General features: G+C 43.3%; 1 protein-coding gene across 1 annotated transcript in view; it reads left to right on the plus strand.

The window, feature by feature from the left end:
* Positions 1-20,156, plus strand: part of LOC123994821 (diacylglycerol kinase delta-like) — a 167,818-nt gene that overhangs the window by 71,834 nt on the left and 75,828 nt on the right. The window contains 8 exon segments of the mRNA XM_046297832.1: positions 5,827-5,959; positions 6,288-6,394; positions 11,962-12,087; positions 12,354-12,456; positions 13,032-13,194; positions 13,304-13,412; positions 15,471-15,610; positions 16,164-16,248. Coding sequence (XP_046153788.1) covers positions 5,827-5,959; positions 6,288-6,394; positions 11,962-12,087; positions 12,354-12,456; positions 13,032-13,194; positions 13,304-13,412; positions 15,471-15,610; positions 16,164-16,248 — 966 coding nt within the window.

Raw genomic sequence — 20,156 nt, forward strand, 5'->3', positions numbered from 1 at the left:
TTGTAATGCAACTTTAGGTATTAGTAAACGTTAATAAGCGATCAAATTAATCACGAGATGAAGTGTTTTCTATAGGGGTCCGTCTGGAAATAATGTCCGTGTATTTCTCAACCAAAATATCCGGTCGGAGACCTGAAGAAAAAGCCTGTCTCTTGTTCGTTTGACCAAGAAACAAAGAATTGGCAAATGACAAGACTGTTGACATCGTGTGGAAGCTGTAGGTACTGCAACCTCAGCCCTATTTAATGTCGTTCGCCCATAACAATGGGTTGAAGCGGCGGATGGATATATTTTTCCACTTTCAGTGATCAGATTTTCCTGCACTTTTCGATGAAACACACGTTCTGTTATAGTCACAGCCGTGATTTAACCAGTTTTATAAACGTCTGAGTGTTTTCTATCCACACATACTAATCATATGCATATACTATATTCCTGGCCTGAGTAACAGGGCGCTGAAATGTTGCGCGATTTTTAACAGAATGTTCGAAAAAGTAGGGGGTAGGAGTAACAGGTTAAAAGTTTTGAGCTCATGCAGCGACCATTAGTGGTAGATGGTGGCATTCTGTCATTGCACCACCCTATCACTAGGACGAGTTAGAATGTTAATCTATCGGTAGTCTAAACTGTGGCACAAATGGACTATCTTTTTCGTAAATTAATGGAGGTGTTTTCAGTCTGAGTCTCTTCTCTGGCACTAGAGTCCTGCATCAGGGAACAACAACAAAAAACTGTTGGTGGTCCTGTAGTTAAGAGAGAACTTGGTTAAATACAATGGGGGAATTTCACTTGACATGTGGATTTTCTAAAAATAGGCACTGGGGGCTTTTGGTTTCTCTCTCTCTAAAAACAAATAAATAATTCTAAATAACAAATTGGCTTTATTTATATATTTTTTTGAGACTTACTATATAACGTAATTTAACAATAAAATGGACTAACAGGGATGTGGACATACTCGATATACATATCCCGGAAGAAAGAAATGATCTCACTCCAGTACATTTAATAGAAAGTTGGCAAAAATAGTTAGATCTTGCTACCATGGAAAGGAAAATAGCTGTCTATTTGTGGAAAAATCACCCTGATTAACTCTTTAGTCGCATCACAGTTGAACTGTTTGCTTATGGTTTTTCCTACACCTAGCGACCTATTTAAATTATATGAGAATGGCAAACCAGACAAAATTAAAAGGGCCTATTGTCTCAAGAATGGCCTTTTTCCCTTTATTCAGATTACATCTGCTCACTGCTCACTTTCAGTTATTTCTTTTTAAACAAGCCAAAGAAAGTTAGTTGCAATTTCAGTTTAATCCACCAGAAAAGACAAATAATACAAATAATAAATAAATTGTGATAAATAAAAATATATACCAGTTTCATTTAAGGACCAAAAATTTGACAGCTGTGCAATTATAATTTGCAAAATAGTTGGGAGGAGATTTTTGATGTACCGATTCCATGGCACATGGTTTATGAATTGACACGCAATTTCCCATTCCTCCTAAAAGCCCTAATCTGCTCACTTAAATGAATAGTGATCCTGGTCATTGTTATAGCATAATCAAAGTGAGGACAATCAGTAGTACTCCTCGCCCCGCCCCAAACTCCACCCTTAAAACCTGTTGTGACTCGGGGGAAGTATTTTCATTTTTGGAAAAAAAACGTTCCTGTAGTAAATGGGATATTTTGTCAGGACAAGATGCTAGAATATGCATATAATTGACAGCTTAGGATAGAAAACACTACCGTTTCCAAAACTGTAAAGATATTGTCCGTGAGTATAACAGAACTGATGTTGCAGGCGAAAGCCTGAGAAAAACCCAACCCGGAACTGCCCCATATTTTGAAAGCGCTTACGTTCCAATGAGTCCCTATTGAGCTGTGAATGGGCTATCAACCAGATTACATGTTCTACGTATCCTCCAAGGTGTCTACAGCATTGTGACGTAGTTTTACGCATTTATGTTGAAGAATAGCCGTAGCCGGCTACGTTGCGCAAGTGGTCACCTGATGCCCCCAGAGAGATTCTCGTGTAAAATACAGAGGTAGCCATTACTCCAATCGGTCCTACTGAAACACGAATTGTCCCGATGGATATATTATCGAATAGATATTTGAAAAACACCTTGAGGATTGATTATAAACAACGTTTGCCATGTTTCTGTCAATATTATGGACCTAATTTGGAATATTTCTTGCCGTTTTCGTGACTGCAATTTCCGGGCGATTTCTCAGCCAAACGTGAAGAACAAACGGAGCTATTTCGCCTACAAAAATAATATTTTTGGAAAAAAGGAACATTTGCTATCTAACTGGGAGTCTCTGAGATTGTGAACTTTGCAAATAACTTTTCCACTCTGAGAATGAGAATGGTAAATTACTGTAATTAATACATTCAGTCAATGCATTGGACTACAAAAGTGACCATCAACCCATGATGGGCTATTAGCAGGACAATAGACTCTTGCCAAGGAGGGTAGGAAGGAGGGTAAGGGGAGCATTGTAATTTAAAGACACTGCACAGTAGCCTAATAAACATATGTATTTTGAAATAGTAAAAAAAAAACAGATTCAATAACATATTTCTACCACGGTAGATGCTGTGTTTTTGGTTGATGGCCAATATTAAAAATGGACAAATGCATTCTCTCCGTCGCCCACACACACTTGAAACATTTGGATAATAAAGCATTTAAAGGCTGACATTGGTTGATTTTAATACTTTCTGATAGACAAAATTTTAACTCCACCCACAACTTTTGAACTTTTGAACATTCCCAGAAGGCAGATTATTATAACCTACCGCAGGCCTAAAACCTATGGGTTTAATGTTCTGAATTAATGATTATATTGAAGATAGAAGCCGCCTCTTAATGAGGGCTGATCTCTGAGTGCTGATCTGTTATCCAATGATTATTATTATTATTTACCCTGCATTATAATTATATAAAAGCCCCTTAGATATTATCTGTAAGCTTTTACATTTCTAAATCAATATCACACACCAGTTTTGCCATAAAGTTTTGCCATAATAAAAAATGCCCCTTAAATATTAATTTTGAATCCTCCAATCCTCCAATTTAATTTAGTCCACTCAAGTTTCTTCAACTGTCTTCCGACTGTGATTAGAGCGATGTTGTTGTGCCGTGATGCCAGCAGATTCCAGATTGCCTTTGCTGATCATTCATCATCAGTGAGTCGATGGCTTGAATAGTCTCGCTAGAAATTTAATTTAATGTAAAAAATGTACAGCAAACAGTAAAGACCAGCAGTCAATTTATTTCAGCATTATTTTTAGCATTATTAGGCCTACTTTACTGTATTGTAGCCTACGGTACCTGTTCATTTTCCTGGGCTTTGGAGTTCGGCGTAACACAGGGGAATTGCACGGTCCATCACCATAATCCCCAAGTCTAACAGTATTTTACTGACATGTTTATTTATTCAAGGCTCCTTTCTTTTCTCTGTGCTGGAGTTATTTTATCCTGTTGCGATGAGCAATCCCGTATCCGGGAGCGTAATTATAGCCTCAAGCTCATTACCATAACGTAACGTTAACTATTCATGAAAATCGCAAATGAAATGAAATACATTTATTGGCTCACAAGCTTAGCCTTTTGTTAACAACACAGTCATCTCAGATTTTCAAAAAATGCTTTTCAACCATAGCTACACAAGCATTTGTGTAAGAGTATTGATAGCTAGCATAGCATTAAGCCTAGCATTCAGCAAGCAACATTTTCACAAAAACAAGAAAAGCATTCAAATAAAATCATTTACCTTTGAAGAACTTCGGATGTTTTCAATGAGGAGACTCTCAGTTAGATAGCAAATGTTCAGTTTTTCCAAAAATATCATTTGTGTAGTAGAAATCGCTCCGTTTTATTCATCACGTTTGGCTAAGAAAAAAACACAAAAATTCAGTCCAAACAACGCAAACTTTTTTCCAAATTAACTCCATAATATCGACAGAAACATGGCAAACGTTGTTTAGAATCAATCCTCAAGGTGTTTTTCACATATCTATTCAATGATAAGTCACTCGTGGCAGTTTGGTTTCTCCTCTGTTCAAAATGGAACAATGCACGCACCTGGAGATTACGCAATAGTTTTGACGGAGGACACCGAGCGGACACCTGGTAAATGTAGTCTCTTATGGTCAATTTTCCAATGATATGCCTACAAATACGTCACAATGCTGCAAACACGTTGGGGAAAAGACAGAAAGTGTAGGCTCATTCCTTGCGCATTCACAGCCATATAAGGAGACATTGGAACACAGCGCCTCAAAAATCTGGCTCACTTCCTGTATGAAATGTAATCTTGGTTTTGCCTGTAGCATTAGTTCTGTGGCACTCACAGACAATATCTTTGCAGTTTTGGAAACGTCAGAGTGTTGTCTTTCTAAAACTGTCAATTATATGCATAGTCGAGCATCTTTTCGTAACAAAATAACTTGTTTAAAACGTGAACGTTTTTCATCCAAAAATGAAATACTGCCCCCAGAGGTTCAAGAGGTTAAGAATACAAAAGAATCCATCCAGCCTTGATAGGCTATCAGCAGGACAATAGACTCTTACCGAGTCCACCAAACACATTGTTTTCTAACCAAATCTGGATGGATGCATAACGAATTACTATGGGAGTAAATATCACTGAATGACAGAAGTATTGCAATATAGTAGGCTAATGAAGGAAACAAAGTGTTGCTTACTGGAACACCCAAAGTCATCCAATTGTTATAATATGATTTGAAGCAATAGCCTACCCGCGTGTGGGTATATTTCAGCACCGCTTCGCACTGCTCTGAGACAAGCATGGGGACTGGTCTTGATAAATCAATGAGATTGTGATTTTCACTGAATCTCCGTTTGGGTATTGGTTAGCCTAAAATTAGGGTGTGGAAATGTTATGATTATTTTGCTCTTTACTCGCAGTCACTTAGTAGCCTACTCCCGATCGGTCACGTTGTACAGCTCCATATTTTCCTAACTGAAACCCTGAGGGTTTCATTTTTCTTGGAATAAATATTAAATCAAATTAATTAAGCTACATTTCTTAAAATCAAACCAATATACTATGTCTTTACAAAAAAAGGTTTTAAATTCTCTAGTACAGCCAATATTTTAATTTTATTTAACCTTTATTTAACCAGGCAAGTCAGTTAGGAACAAATTCTTATTTTCAATGACTGCCTAGGAACAGTGGGTTAACTGCCTTGTTCAGGGGTAGAACGACAGATTTGTACCTTGTCAGCTCGGGGGTTTGAACTTGCAACCTTCCGGTTACTAGTCCAACGCTCTAACCACTAGGCTACCCTGCCGCCCCAAACAGTCAAATGCTTCTCAAAGATGCCCTCTGGTGGCCAAACTAGCACTAACGCATTAGAATTCTGTGGCAGCCCACAATCTGTGCTGCAGTACGATGCAACTTTTAAAAGTTTTAACCGTATACATTTTTTAGCAAGGCAATAACGATATCTACGCTATAGTCTGCACTGGGTTTCTTAACCCTGATCCTGTTGGACTGACAGGGGTGCACATTTTTGTTATAGCCCAACACTAACACGCCTGATTTCCACTTCTTAAGCCTTTGATAAGTTGAATCAATCCTATCCTCTGTGGGAGGATATCCCTGTGGGAGGATATCCCAAATGGGACCCTATTAGGATATCCCAAATGGGACCCTATTTCCTATAAACTGCGCTACTTTTGACCAGGGCCCTGCAACACAGGATGAAGAAATCCTGAAATTACTAGTGGTTATTAACGGGGACGATTTAGGGCTTATTTCCCCTCTCTTGTCTCCTCTGTTCCCATCCCAGTCCACCCAGTATAGCATGGATCACTTCTCTGGGATGCATAACTGGTACGCCTGCTCCCACGCCCGCCCCACCTACTGCAACGTGTGCCGCGAGGCTCTGTCCGGAGTCACCTCGCACGGACTGTCCTGTGAAGGTATGTACCTCTCTGTACACATACACACTGCCCTGGCTATATGCCAGCTAAAGGTCTTCACGGATCCTCCTGTACCTGAATATCTGAGACCCAATCCGACCCGAGCGGGTCTGGATCTACAGGTCTGTTCTGATATGATTGTCATGGATCTTGGGTATGTGTAATGTTAATTGACTTGTCTGGAAGATTGGAACGTGAATGGAGACACTATGCGCGAGACAGAGACGGTGCACACGAAAGAGAGACTGGTGGAATGCTGCGTCACAGTGTGTGAAGGTGCATCTGTGTGTATGTGTTTGTCAATCTGATGCGTTTCTCCTTCTCACAGTGTGTAAGTTCAAGGCCCACAAACGTTGTGCTGTCCGAGCGACCAACAACTGCAAATGGACTACTCTGGCATCCATTGGGAAGGACATCATCGAAGATGAGGATGGGGTGAGTGAGTAAGGGGTCAATTTAGCATTTCCCCCACTAATGGTTGAGGTTAGGATTGGGGAAGGGGAAGCTGAACCTAGATCTGTACCTAGGGGAAACTTCACCCCGGAGCTGTGTGAGGGCTCCTCAAAAATAAGGCTAGAGATGTCCCCTGTACCCCAGCTAGAGAGAAGTGCAGTGTTGCCGGTTTATTAAACATCATTGTACGTTATGCAAATATGTCGAACAGTATAAATAAAAAAAAGCATGCAACATTAAAAAACTGGTAAAACAATCCATAATATCCTACATGCACAGTGTATCAAGAAATGGCATATACGTATAGGCTATATAGACTCACTTCATGATTTGTTGAATATATTGATTATAAGGCCTTGCCTTATAATCAATATATTAAACAAATTGTTGATTACAAGTAGTAGCCTATAGTGCCATTGCCCACTATTCCTACTGTTAAAGACGTCTGAAATTATACCTACAACAGGGACTATCAGTTTGTTCTCAAAGGTAATCCTCATCCACTACTAGGTAAACACTCACTGCCCTCACTCTTTCACTCACTCACACTGCGGTGACATGTCATTGGGTGCAGAACATCATCCTGTGGGAACAAAGAACTAAAATCACAGGTGTAGTGTGAACAAAGCAGGACAGGGCTTGGTTTTGTACTGTGCAGTGATATTTGAGAGTTAAGAGGATGCTGTTCAGACAAACACACCAGAAAGGAACTATTTGTTTACATGACTAAATATCTAAACTCAGTTTTCTAATGTTTTTATCATATAAAGTATAAAACTGCTGGAATAATATGGCACTGTGTTAGTTATGTGAAGAAACATTTACACTGAACATGCATCCCTGTTAGTGAGCATTTCTTTGCCAAGATCGTACATCCACCTGACAGGGGTGGCCTATCAAGAAACTGATTAAACAGCATGATCATTACACAGGTCCTCCTTGTGTTGGAGACTTTAAAAGGCCACTCTAAAAGTTGTAGTTTTGTCACACAACACAATCCCACAGATGTCTCAAATTTTGAGGGAGAATGCAATTGGCATGCTAACTGCAGAAATATCCACCAGAGCTGTTGCCAAATAATTTAATGTAATTTTTTCTAACATAAGCCGCCTGAATCACAGATTCAACAGTACAGGGCAGATGGCAGACAGCGTGTATGGCGTTGTGTGGGCGAGCGGTTTGCTGATGTTACTGTTGTGAACAGAGTGCCCCATCGTGGCGGTGGGGTTATGGTATGGGCAGGCGGCATAAGCTATAGACAACAAACACAATTGCATTTTATGGATGGCAATTTGAATGTACAGAGATACCATGATGATACCATGATGATATCCTGAGGCCCATTATCGTGCCATTCATCCGCCACCATCGCAAGGATCTGTTCACATTTCCTGGAAGCTGAAAATGTCCCAGTTCTTCTATGGCCTGCATACTCTCAGACATTAAGGATGCTCTGGATCAATGTATACGACAGTGTGTTCCAGTTCCTGCTAATATCCAGCAACTTTGCACAGCCATTCATGAGGAGTGGGACAACATTCCACAGGCCATAATCAACAGCCTGATCAACTCTATGAGAAGGAGATGTGGCGCTGCATGAGACAAATGGTGGTCACACCAGATACTGATTGGTTTTCCGATCCACGACCCTACATTTCTTTTTAAAGGTATCTGTGACCAACAGATGCATATCTGTATTCCCAGTTATGTGAAATTCATAGATTAGGGCCTAATGAATTTATTTCAATTTACTGATTTTATCATGTTCGTCATAACGAGGGGACCAAGGCGTGATTGGAATACATTTGTATTTTATTTAACGAAGAACACTTAAACAAACGTGACACTATAAACAACTTACATTTAAGTCATTTAGCAGACGCTCTTATCCAGAGCGACTTACAAATTGGTGCATTCACCTTATGACATCCAGTGGAACAACCACTTTACAATAGTGCATCTAAATATTTTAAGGGGGGGGGGGGTGAGAAGGATTACTTTATCCTATCCTAGGTATTCCTTAAAGAGGTGGGGTTTCAGGTGTCTCCGGAAGGTGGAGATTGACTCCGCTGTCCTGGCGTCGTGAGGGAGTTTGTTCCACCATTGGGGAGCCAGAGCAGCGAACAGTTTTGACTGAGCTGAGCGGGAACTGTACTTCCTCAGTGGTAGGGAGGCGAGCAGGCCAGAGGTGGATGAACGCAGTGCCCTTATTTGGGTGTAGGGCCTGATCAGAGCCTGGAGGTACTGAGGTGCCGTTCCCCTCACAGCTCCGTAGGCAAGCACCATGGTCTTGTAGCGGATGCGAGCTTCAACTGGAAGCCAGTGGAGAGAGCGGAGGAGCGGGGTGACGTGAGAGAACTTGGGAAGGTTGAACACTAGACGGGCTGCGGCGTTCTGGATGAGTTGTAGGGGTTTAATGGCACAGGCAGGGAGCCCAGCCAACAGCGAGTTGCAGTAATCCAGACGGGAGATGACAAGTGCCTGGATTAGGACCTGCGCCGCTTCCTGTGTGAGGCAGGGTCGTACTCTGCGGATGTTGTAGAGCATGAACCTACAGGAACGGGCCACCGCCTTGATGTTAGTTGAGAACGACAGTTTGTTGTCCAGGATCACGCCAAGGTTCTTAGCGCTCTGGGAGGAGGACACAATGGAGTTGTCAACCGTGATGGCGAGATCATGGAACGGGCAGTCCTTCCCCGGGAGGAAGAGCAGCTCCGTCTTGCCGAAGTTCAGCTTGAGGTGGTGATCCGTCATCCACACTGATATGTCTGCCAGACATGCAGAGATGCGATTCGCCACCTGGTCATCAGAAGGGGGAAAGGAGAAGATTAATTGTGTGTCGTCTGCATAGCAATGATAGGAGAGACCATGTGAGGTTATGACAGAGCCAAGTGACTTGGTGTATAGCGAGAATAGGAGAGGGCCTAGAACAGAGCCCTGGGGGACACCAGTGGTGAGAGCGCGTGGTGAGGAGACAGATTCTCGCCACGCCACCTGGTAGGAGCGACCTGTCAGGTAGGACGCAATCCAAGCGTGGGCCGCGCCGGAGATGCCCAACTCGGAGAGGGTGGAGAGGAGGATCTGATGGTTCACAGTATCGAAGGCAGCCGATAGGTCTAGAAGGATGAGAGCAGAGGAGAGAGAGTTAGCTTTAGCGGTGCGGAGCGCCTCCGTGATACAGAGAAGAGCAGTCTCAGTTGAATGACTAGTCTTGAAACCTGACTGATTTGGATCAAGAAGGTCATTCTGAGAGAGATAGCGGGAGAGCTGACCAAGGACGGCACGTTCAAGAGTTTTGGAGAGAAAAGAAAGAAGGGATACTGGTCTGTAGTTGTTGACATCGGAGGGATCGAGTGTAGGTTTTTTCAGAAGGGGTGCAACTCTCGCTCTCTTGAAGACGGAAGGGACGTAGCCAGCGGTCAGGGATAAGTTGATGAGCGAGGTGAGGTAAGGGAGAAGGTCTCCGGAAATGGTCTGGAGAAGAGAGGATAGGGTCGAGCGGGCAGGTTGTTGGGCGGCCGGCCGTCACAAGACGCGAGATTTCATCTGGAGAGAGAGGGGAGAAAGAGGTCAGAGCACAGGGTAGGGCAGTGTGAGCAGAACCAGCGGTGTTGTTTGACTTAGCAAACGAGGATCGGATGTCGTCGATCTTCTTTTCAAAATGGTTGACGAAGTCATCTGCAGAGAGAGGAGGAGGGGGAGGGGGAGGAGGATTCAGGAGGGAGGAGAATGTGGCAAAGAGCTTCCTAGGGTTAGAGGCAGATGCTTGGAATTTAGAGTGGTAGAAAGTGGCTTTAGCAGCAGAGACAGAGGAGGAAAATGTAGAGAGGAGGGAGTGAAAGGATGCCAGGTCCGCAGGGAGGCGAGTTTTCCTCCATTTCCGCTCGGCCTTCCGGAGCCCTGTTCTGTGAGCTCGCATTGAGTCGTCAAGCCACGGAGCGGGAGGGGAGGACCGAGCCGGCCTGGAAGATAGGGGACATAGAGAGTCAAAGGATGCAGAAAGGGAGGAGAGGAGGGTTGAGGAGGCAGAATCAGGAGATAGGTTGGAGAAGGTTTGAGCAGAGGGAAGAGATGATAGGATGGAAGAGGAGAGAGTAGCGAGGGAGAGAGAGCGAAGGTTGGGACGGCGCGATACCATCCGAGTAGGGGCAGTGTGGGAAGTGTTGGATGAGAGCGAGAGGGAAAAGGATACAAGGTAGTGGTCGGAGACTTGGAGGGGAGTTGCAATGAGGTTAGTGGAAGAACAGCATCTAGTAAAGATGTGGTCGAGCGTATTGCCTGCCTTGTGAGTAGGGGGGGAAGGTGAGAGGGTGAGGTCAAAAGAGGAGAGGAGTGGAAAGAAGGAGGCAGAGAGGAATGAGTCAAAGGTAGACATGGGGAGGTTAAAGTCGCCCAGAACTGTGAGAGGTGAGCCGTCCTCAGGAAAGGAGCTTATCAAGGCATCAAGCTCATTGATGAACTCTCCGAGGGGACCTGGAGGGCGATAAATGATAAGGATGTTAAGCTTGAAAGGGCTGGTAACTGTGACAGCATGAAATTCAAAGGAGGCGATAGACAGATGGGTAAGGGGAGAAAGAGAGAATGACCACATGGGAGAGATAAGGATCCCTATGCCACCACCCCGCTGACCAGAAGCTCTCGGGGTGTGCGAGAACACGTGGGCGGACGAAGAGAGAGCAGTAGGAGTAGCAGTGTTATCTGTGGTGATCCATGTTTCTGTCAGTGCCAAGAAGTCGAGGGACTGGAGGGAGGCATAGGCTGAGATGAACTCTGCCTTGTTGGCTGCAGATCGGCAGTTCCAGAGGCTACCGGAGACCTGGAACTCCACGTGGGTCGTGCGCGCTGGGACCACCAGATTAGGGTGGCAGCGGCCACGCGGTGTGGAGCGTTTGTATGGTCTGTGCAGAGAGGAGAGAACAGGGATAGACAGACACATAGTTGACAGGCTACAGAAGAGGCTACGCTAATGCAAGGAGATTGGAATGACAAGTGTGCTGACCTGCAACTAACCATAGACAATAACCCACCAAACCAAAATGGAAAATGGCAACCTAAATAGGATCCCCAATCAGAGACAACGATAAACAGCTGTCTCTGATTGGAAACTAATTCAGGCCACCATAGACCTACATATACCTAGACATACCAAAACCCTATAGATATATAAAAAGCCCTAGACAAGAAAAAACACACATACCACCCTCGTCACACCCTGACCTAACCAAAATAATAAAGAAAACAAAGATAACTAAGGTCAGGGAAAGACAGATTTACTTAAATGAACTGTAACTCTGTAAAATGTTTGAAATTGTTGTTTATATTTTTGGTTCAGTGTATATTCCCTTTGGTGCAAATTGTTGTCTTATGGGCAAAGGTTGGTTGCGCTCTCTCTCTCTCTCCCTCTCTCTCTCTCAATACTAAAGGCTTTATTGGCATGAGAAGTGTAACCACATAGTGTTGCCAAAGCAAACATATATAAACATATTAAGTCAATGATGACAGAAATAAATACTTACTGAATAATAACAGTGACTTCTCCCTCACTGCAGATCTCTATGCCTCACCAGTGGCTGGAGGGCAACCTGCCAGTTAGTGCTAAGTGTACTGTGTGTGACAAGACGTGTGGCAGTGTCCTCCGACTGCAGGATTGGCGCTGCCTCTGGTGCAAGGCCATGGTGAGTCTGCATGCGTGTCCATGCGTGCATATTTGGGTGGTGCTTCTTTGGGTTAAGTGCAAATCAGATAAGTGCAAACTTCATTACTACTATGCCACAATACAAGTAGTAATGCACTTTTGTTTCTGCATGCACTGACTTATGACGTATTCACAACAGTCACAAGGCCATTGTACTTATCAGGTTGTTGACTGTACATACTTGCCGTAATGCTCTGTGTAGTGTGACCTAAAATAAAGTGTGTGTGTGTGTGTGTCGATGTCCAGGTGCACACGCTGTGTAAGGAGCAGCTGTCCACTAAGTGTCCCTTGGGGCAGTGTAAGGTTTCGGTCATCCCCCCCACAGCCCTCAACAGCATCGACTCCGATGGTGAGTTCTGCTCCTCACTTCATCTCCGGGGCCAAGTTTCCCCTAGGTACAGATCTAGGATCAGATCAGGGGCAACTTCACATTACACCTGTCTTTGTGAGTGAACAGGACATTTCGGGATGTCAGCCTGATAGGCCTGGGTTGTGTTCATTAGACCTAGGATTCCAAAAATTCCCAGGTTTTCCAGAAATCCCGGTTGGAAGACTCCAGGAATCAGAATGGAATAAGCACGGTTTTATTAAGCACGGTTTTTGCTTAACGATAAAAAATATGCCCTTTCTTATTAGATATTAGGGGCTGGTTTCCCAGACACAGATTAAGCCTAGTCCTGAACTAAAAAGCACGCTCAATGGAGATTCTCCATTAATCTGTGTCTGGGAAACCGACCCTAGAAGTTCAGGTGTGTGCCAGAGTCTGGTATAGAGGTTAAAGCCCCCGACTCCAGACCTTGTTTATCCTCCTGAATATGGGGGTTTGGGGCTGTTCCTGTTTGTTCCTCTATGTGCCAGTCATTGGTCCTCATCTGCCTGACATTGGTTCTCATTGTTCATCATCTGCCTATCATTGGTCCTCAGGGTTCTGGAAGGCCACCTGCCCGCCTTCCTGCACCAGCCCTCTCCTGGTGTTCGTCAACAGTAAGAGTGGAGACAACCAGGGCATCAAGTTCCTGCGCCGCTTTAAACAGCTGCTCAACCCTGCCCAAGTCTTTGACCTCATGAACGGTGGGCCGCACCTTGGGTGAGTCTGCTCTGTGAGTCTGCCCATGCTTCTGACATGGTGTGTGTGTTTCCGACAGCACTGTGTTTATTGCTGCTTGTCTTAGGGGGCTCTTTTCTGTGTCTCCTAGTTTACGGCTCTTCCAGAAGTTCGACACGTTCCGGATCCTGGTTTGTGGGGGTGACGGCAGCGTGGGCTGGGTCCTCTCTGAGATCGACACTCTGACGCTCCACAAACAAGCAAGTTTATCCCGCCCCGTCTCCATCTGCAATGAGCTGAAAATAAGCTTCAATCAGTTGGGCTACACCAACTGACTCTTGGGCTCTTTCTCAATTTGTGTTTCCTCTATTTCTCATGTTCTTGGACATCAGACTTTCTCATCTAATGGGTTTTGTGAAGGAGGCAAGGAGAGGAATCAGGAAAAGATAAATTGAGAAAGAGCTTTTGCTACTTTCACATCATCCCTCAGCAATCCCTGAGCCTAGCAGGCTACTCTGCCAGTCAGCCACTCTCATGTTTCCCTTGTCCCTCTTTTAACAATCTAGTAAAAAGCTACCATTTTATAACACTCCCTCCCTCTATTAGATAGATAGACAGAGAAACAGACAGACCACCACTGCCCTCTGCTGGTCATGAGGTACACACAGTCTTGGCTTTCCGGGCTCTGTGTTCACATATATTAGTTATTTTCGGTTGCTTGAACACTTTTCTTGAAACAGGGTTCACATTTGCAAAACAGTTACCACATCCCACTAAACTGAAGTGCGTTTGCCAAAACAACATATTTCCCTTTCGAAATACACTTAACACCATCAACTTAAAATACCTATCACAAAATAACTCTTATCAAAACAGTATAATTTGTTGTTTAATGAGAAGAGGACTTCTGCAACATCCTAGAGCATATAATACATGTGACTGAACAATCTGAATCCATCAAAACAGTATAATTTGTCAATGAATAAGTAGGTAATTTCACCATTCAACAGGTAATGCCTCAACAAATACTACACTACAAAAATAAACGCAACATGTAATCTGTTGGTCCCAGGTTTCAAGAGCTGAAATAAAAAATCCCAGAAATGTTCTATACTCACAAAAAGCTTATTTCGCTAAAATGTTGCACAAAAATGTGTTTACGTCCATGTTAGTGAGCATTTCTCCTTAGCCAAGATAATCCATCCACCTGACAGGTCAAGAAGCTGATTAAACAGCATGATCATTACACAGGTGCATTGACTGATTTTCTAATATGAACTGTAACTCAGTAAAATCAATGAAATTGTTCCATTTTTATATTTTTGTTCAGCAAATTAATTGGGTTTTGTTTGGAGCGCACCTGTTAATGTTGAGTAAGGACGCGGACCTGATTGTGCATAGAAGTAGGCCTAGGCTACCTGGCCTGCAATTACATGGAGGCTTATAAATGTGCCCATTTGGGGATCTGATCACCACCACTAATGAGCTGTGTAGCTTCTGAAAAGTATTTTTTTCTTCACCTCAAACGGCAAGTAAACAAAGTCTGTTTCTACGTCCATTGAGAATGACAATACTTCCTCAATGTAGTCTATTTGAAAAATGTTTCCAGCTCTCTCCGTTTTGATAACCACTCGGTATAAAAGTGAAAACAAATGTCATGCTCTGATCCGGTGGAAACATCATAAAATATGCCTAACCCTTGCGTAAATAAATAATGCCACAGATGTCTCAAGTTTTAAGGGGGTGATAAATTGGCATGCTGACTGCACAGAGCTGTTTCCAGATAATTGAATGTTAATTTCTCTACCATAAGCTGCCTCCAACGTCATTTTAGAGATTTGGCAGTACGTCCAACCGGCCTCACAACTGCAGACCACGTGTAACCACGCCAGCTCAGAACCTCCGCATCCGGCTTCTTTACCTGCAGGATCGTCTGGGGGGGGTTGCTGAGGAGTATTTATGTCTGTAATAAAGCCCTTTTGTGGAAAATAATGAATTCTGAGTGGGCCTTGGAGAGGCCCACCCATGAATGCACCCCTGCCCAGCCATGTGAAAACTATAGATTAGGGCCTGATTTGTTTTATATGAACTGTAACTCAGTAAAATCTTTGAAGTAGTTGCGTTTATATTTTTGTTTAGTATAAATATAACCATCAATATGCATTTCTATGACAAAAACAAAATGGTAGGAGTTACTAATCAAAGATTTGATATGTGAGCTATATTCGTGTTTTCTGAATTAGGATTAAATGGGGGAGAACGGGGTTAAATGTAACGGGGGTCAGTTGTAACTGGATAAATAACTTGTTGTGTTGCAGTGCCAGCTGGGTGTTCTGCCCCTGGGGACAGGAAATGACCTCGCCCGCGTCCTGGGCTGGGGCTCGGCCTGTGACGATGACGCACAGCTGCCTCAAATACTGGAGAAGCTTGAGAGGGCCAGCACCAAGATGCTTGACAGGTAGGAGAGGGAGGTAGGATGGGAGGAATGTAGAGGGGGGAGAAGCTGTAGAGAGCCAGCACCAAGATGCTCGACATGTAGGTGAGGGAGGGAGGAGGGAAAGAGAGAGAGACTTAGGGAGGGAGGAAGAGAGAGGGAGGAGAACGGGGCAAGGGAAATATTCACCAAGATGCTTGACAGGTGTGAGAGGGAGGAAGTGCATGTAACTAACTGTTAAAAAGGTACCATTAAAGGAACCATTTGCAGAAATCGCTCCACCATTTTCTGGTTGTTAAAATTCTAACAGTTGGCCTAATTTCAGTTTGTGACGAAACAAGCATTGATTGTGTAGAGAGTCATTTTACCATCTAAACCGCTGTGAAATATCAATGAGAATGAGAATGGCAGATTTATAACTCAGATTTCTATGTAAATTTGGTCAGGTTGCCCAAAAATTTACATATTGTAGCTTTTAAGCCAGTTCTCATTAGTCCAGGAGTTTCTTCTGGTCAGGTCAGAAAGAAAGAAAAAAAAGCAGGCCCTATATTATCCATTGTTTTTATTTTTCGTCTAGGTGGAGTATTATGGTGTATGAGACAAAGTTCCCACGGCAACAGTCCAGCTCTACGGTGACAGAGGATTGCAGCGATGACTCTGAGGTACCTGGCAATGACATAAATTCCGGTTCTACACATTGTGATAGTTTTAGCTGAATTCGAGTACAATTGCAGTTACATTCCATTTATGGATGGAGTCATCAGACACTTGTCTTCAGATATACAGTATGTAGGCTACTGAGCTTGTCTGACGCTTTAAGCGCACTGAAGACAAACAACTGACTCAAGAGGGAGTCAGAGATCAAGATAGCATAAACAGAAGAAAAAAAACTTTTCCCAAACCATCTCGTCCTGCTGAACTTCGCAGATTCTGACACTATGCTCCCGAAGTTGCTGGTAATAAGCTACACCAGTGGTCAGCAACCTTTTCCATTTGGAGTGCCAATTAAATGAACTGTTCCACAAAAATGTGCATATGAAAATCATAACTGGCATGCACCGATCTGCATGCCAGTTATGATTTTCACATGCACATTTTTGTGGAACAGTTTAATTTATTTTATAATAAAGTCTTCGTATCTCAAAATTGTCATGTGGTTGATAAAAATGATATCTAAATGGAAATGATACAAATCTAAAAATAACTTATATTGCCAACTATGTAAAAATAGCCTACATAAAGCCAACAAATAAAAACATTGCATTCTGCAGGTAGAAAATATCAGAATAAAAATAAATCACACTCCCTCAAGGAATTTGAAACATTGTATCTACTTGGTCTAGCCCGAAACTTGCTAACAAACTTGCAACATTGTATAAAATATCAGTTTCCCACACATCTGTAGGCTATTTATTTGTGCAAGGGAGAAGAAGTAATCAGGTAGGTGTATTTTATGACGTTTCTACCGAATCAAAGCATGACGTTTGTTTTCCCTTTCACACCGAGTGGTTATCCAAAGGGACAGAATTGGAAAGATTTAGGCTAAATTGAGGAACTATTGTCATTCTCAATGTATGTAGAAACAGACTTGTTTACTTTAAGAAGCTCCACAGCTCATTGGTGATGGCGAGTTAAGACAATCAGAAATACTATCAGCTCCCAAAATTGGTGTGCATGCCAGGTAGCCTAGGCCTACTTCTATGCATAATCAGGTTTGCGTCCTTACTCAACTTTGACAGGAGTGCTCCAAACAAAACAATATTAATATATGGAACAAAAATATAAACGCAACATGCAATACTTTCATTGATTCTACTGAGTTACTGTTCATATGAGGAAATCAGTCAATTTAAATAAAAAAATCACATGGCCCTAATTTATGGATTTCACATGCTCTGGCCGATGAGTAGGGTTGATCCGAGCAGTCTGACCTCACAACGGCAGTCAAGCACCCTAACTGGCAAACTTTGGCTAACTTGCTAGCTACTTCCAGTCATAAATGAGAGAACACCCCACTCATTTTACTCACCTTAGCAGAGCTGGTTAGGCTGTTTTCATGTTATACAGAGTGTTGGTGACTGTAACTGTGCTGCTGGCAACAATCAAATAAAATAAAAAGATTACGTTCAAATGGCTCTTGTGTGAAATAGTGACCCACGACATACGCCTAGTTTCCTGAAACGGGTCACAAATTATAGTAACCAAACAAACATTGTAGATTAGAAATATTGCAAATTAACGGTAAATGTACTACTGGTGATACTGGTGTGCCATCCCCGTGACCGCCACAATGTCACCTTGGAGAACGATGTCTGGTCACATGGTATGTTGAATGCTGAACGAGAGACCTTGGTTTATTGTTTTTGTAAAGTTGTGAGTGTTTCCTTGCAAAGTTTGATTTATAAAAATTTTGAGTTTGGATCCCGCAACTCGGTTAGTTTCAGTTGCTGTGACCGGTCCTATCTATCCCGGGATCCTCCAGACCAAAAAGTCTGAAGTTGTTTACAGAAGCTAGCTACTAACCTATCTGGTAGCTATCAGTATCAAACTAGCAGCCGATGCTGCTACCAACAGTATGTGCAAAGCCACTGCTTTTGTGGTCACCGCTGTGATAGGATTTTAAGAAGGACACATCTTTCTGCTTTTCAGATTTTTCAATTTGTGTGAGTTCTTTTTGTTCCATGTAAAGAGAGAGACACGGAAGCCCAGCTAGCCCAGCCAGCTAGCCTAGAGGTCCCTATTGAACATTTTTAACGTTGCAGGAGCTGTGTTTATTTTTGCTTTTTTCCCGGAATGATGTGGACCGCCCGGACTTTCAATGTAGCAACTGTTTTCTTGCAGGTGACTACAGGGGCAAAGTGGCTACTCTTAGCAATCAAGTAGCGAACCTACACAAGCGACTGCGGAATCCACGCCCGCCTACTTTCTCTTCTACCCCAGAAGCTGGACGCCGCTCTTATGTGGTGGACTTTTCGCCGCCACGTCGGCTCTCCACAGCCAACTGGCCAGTACTCTGTAGGGATCACTCCTCGAAGCGGTCTCCCCCTTCCCTGGAGAACGGAGTTAATAGAATGCTCCTGAGTGACTTGGGGGATGTTCCTGTTCTTGACCCTACCAACCAGCCATGGAGATATGTCACTAGTCATGGAAATTGAAGACAGCATCCTCTGGTAAAGGGGACCTCCTTGGAGATGTTAAGCCATGACCGGACACAGACAAGAAACGGCTTTGCCGCCTTGTATTCAGAGGTTCCTGCGCCTTCTTCTCTAGGGACTTCTGATTCAAAATTGGATCAGGAGGTACCTGCGCCTTCGTCCTCTGTTCTGTCTCACTAGCCGGTGGCTTCTACCTCGGGTTCAGATCCTCAGAGCTCCCCCTCATCAGACAATAAGGCTGCCTGAGACTCCAGCCCATTCATCATCCATGATGGATACTACAGCTGGCTTCCCCCACCGTCCTTCGGTCCTCGAGGAGTTTGCGAAACCACTCGAGGCGAAAATGTCCGGACCTCGTCAGCCATTTGCACCAGCTGTCGTCATCAACAGCTCTATTGTAAGAGACATCTTATTTCCCGGAGCAAAAACCCTGTGCTATCCTGGAGCACGAGTACAGGACATTACAAGGCTGCTTCCAAACATTCTGCGACAGATGCTGGGAGCTGATGCTGTCATACCTCATGTAGGCTAGGTGGGCTAGCTCGGGAACTTCTGAAAATGTATTTTAGAGAACTGATTCTAGCACTAAAGGATTCTGAAAAGTGGACAATCATTTCTGGTCCGGTACCATCGTTGGGCTGCAGGTGTGAAATATTCAGCAGGCTATTGGCATTACACAACTGGCTAAAAGATTACTGTAGCTCTGTTGGAATCACTTTTATATACTTCAAAACCTTCTGGAAAGAGAAGATGCTCCAGTGAAATGACAGAGTCTATCCAAATCATCTTGGCTCCTGGAGTCTGTCCACGCTTTTCAAGGCTGTGTTGAGACAATGACTTATTAATGACCCAAGACCAGCTCAGTTAATCCCTACCATTGTGTCGATGAGTTGTCGTACATTATCCCAGGGGCGTTGGCAGACAAAATAAGTTACTTACATTGTATGTCCCCCTAACTGATTTGAATGCCTCTGATCCTACATCTATTGTATGCAGTAATCATGTGATAATTAACCAGAGTTATACAGTTAGCACTGAGGCGGTGTGCCCTTGTAGGAAGTCCACTGAGTGCAGCTCAGCTCCAATATAAATGACATGAGCAAGTCTGTTTTTAATGCTTTACTGGGAAGCTCATCAGAAGTAATCAGGCATCCCAGAAAGTACTAGAAATAGCCTATATCAACATATGTAGCCTTTGAAGTCAATAACTTGCTAGTAACAGATTACATTAATAATCTGTTTCTGAAACTCACTTAGCTAATATCTTTGATGATACAGTGGTAGCAATACATGGTTATAACATCTACAGAAAATACAGAAATACCAATGGGGGCAGTGTTGCAGTCTATATTCAGAACCACATTCATGTAAAGCTTAGAGAGGATCTTTTGTTAAATATTGTTGAAGTTACAGCT

Source organism: Oncorhynchus gorbuscha, linkage group LG14 (assembly GCF_021184085.1).
Source record: "Oncorhynchus gorbuscha isolate QuinsamMale2020 ecotype Even-year linkage group LG14, OgorEven_v1.0, whole genome shotgun sequence".
Classification (NCBI taxonomy): Eukaryota; Metazoa; Chordata; class Actinopteri; order Salmoniformes; family Salmonidae; genus Oncorhynchus; species Oncorhynchus gorbuscha.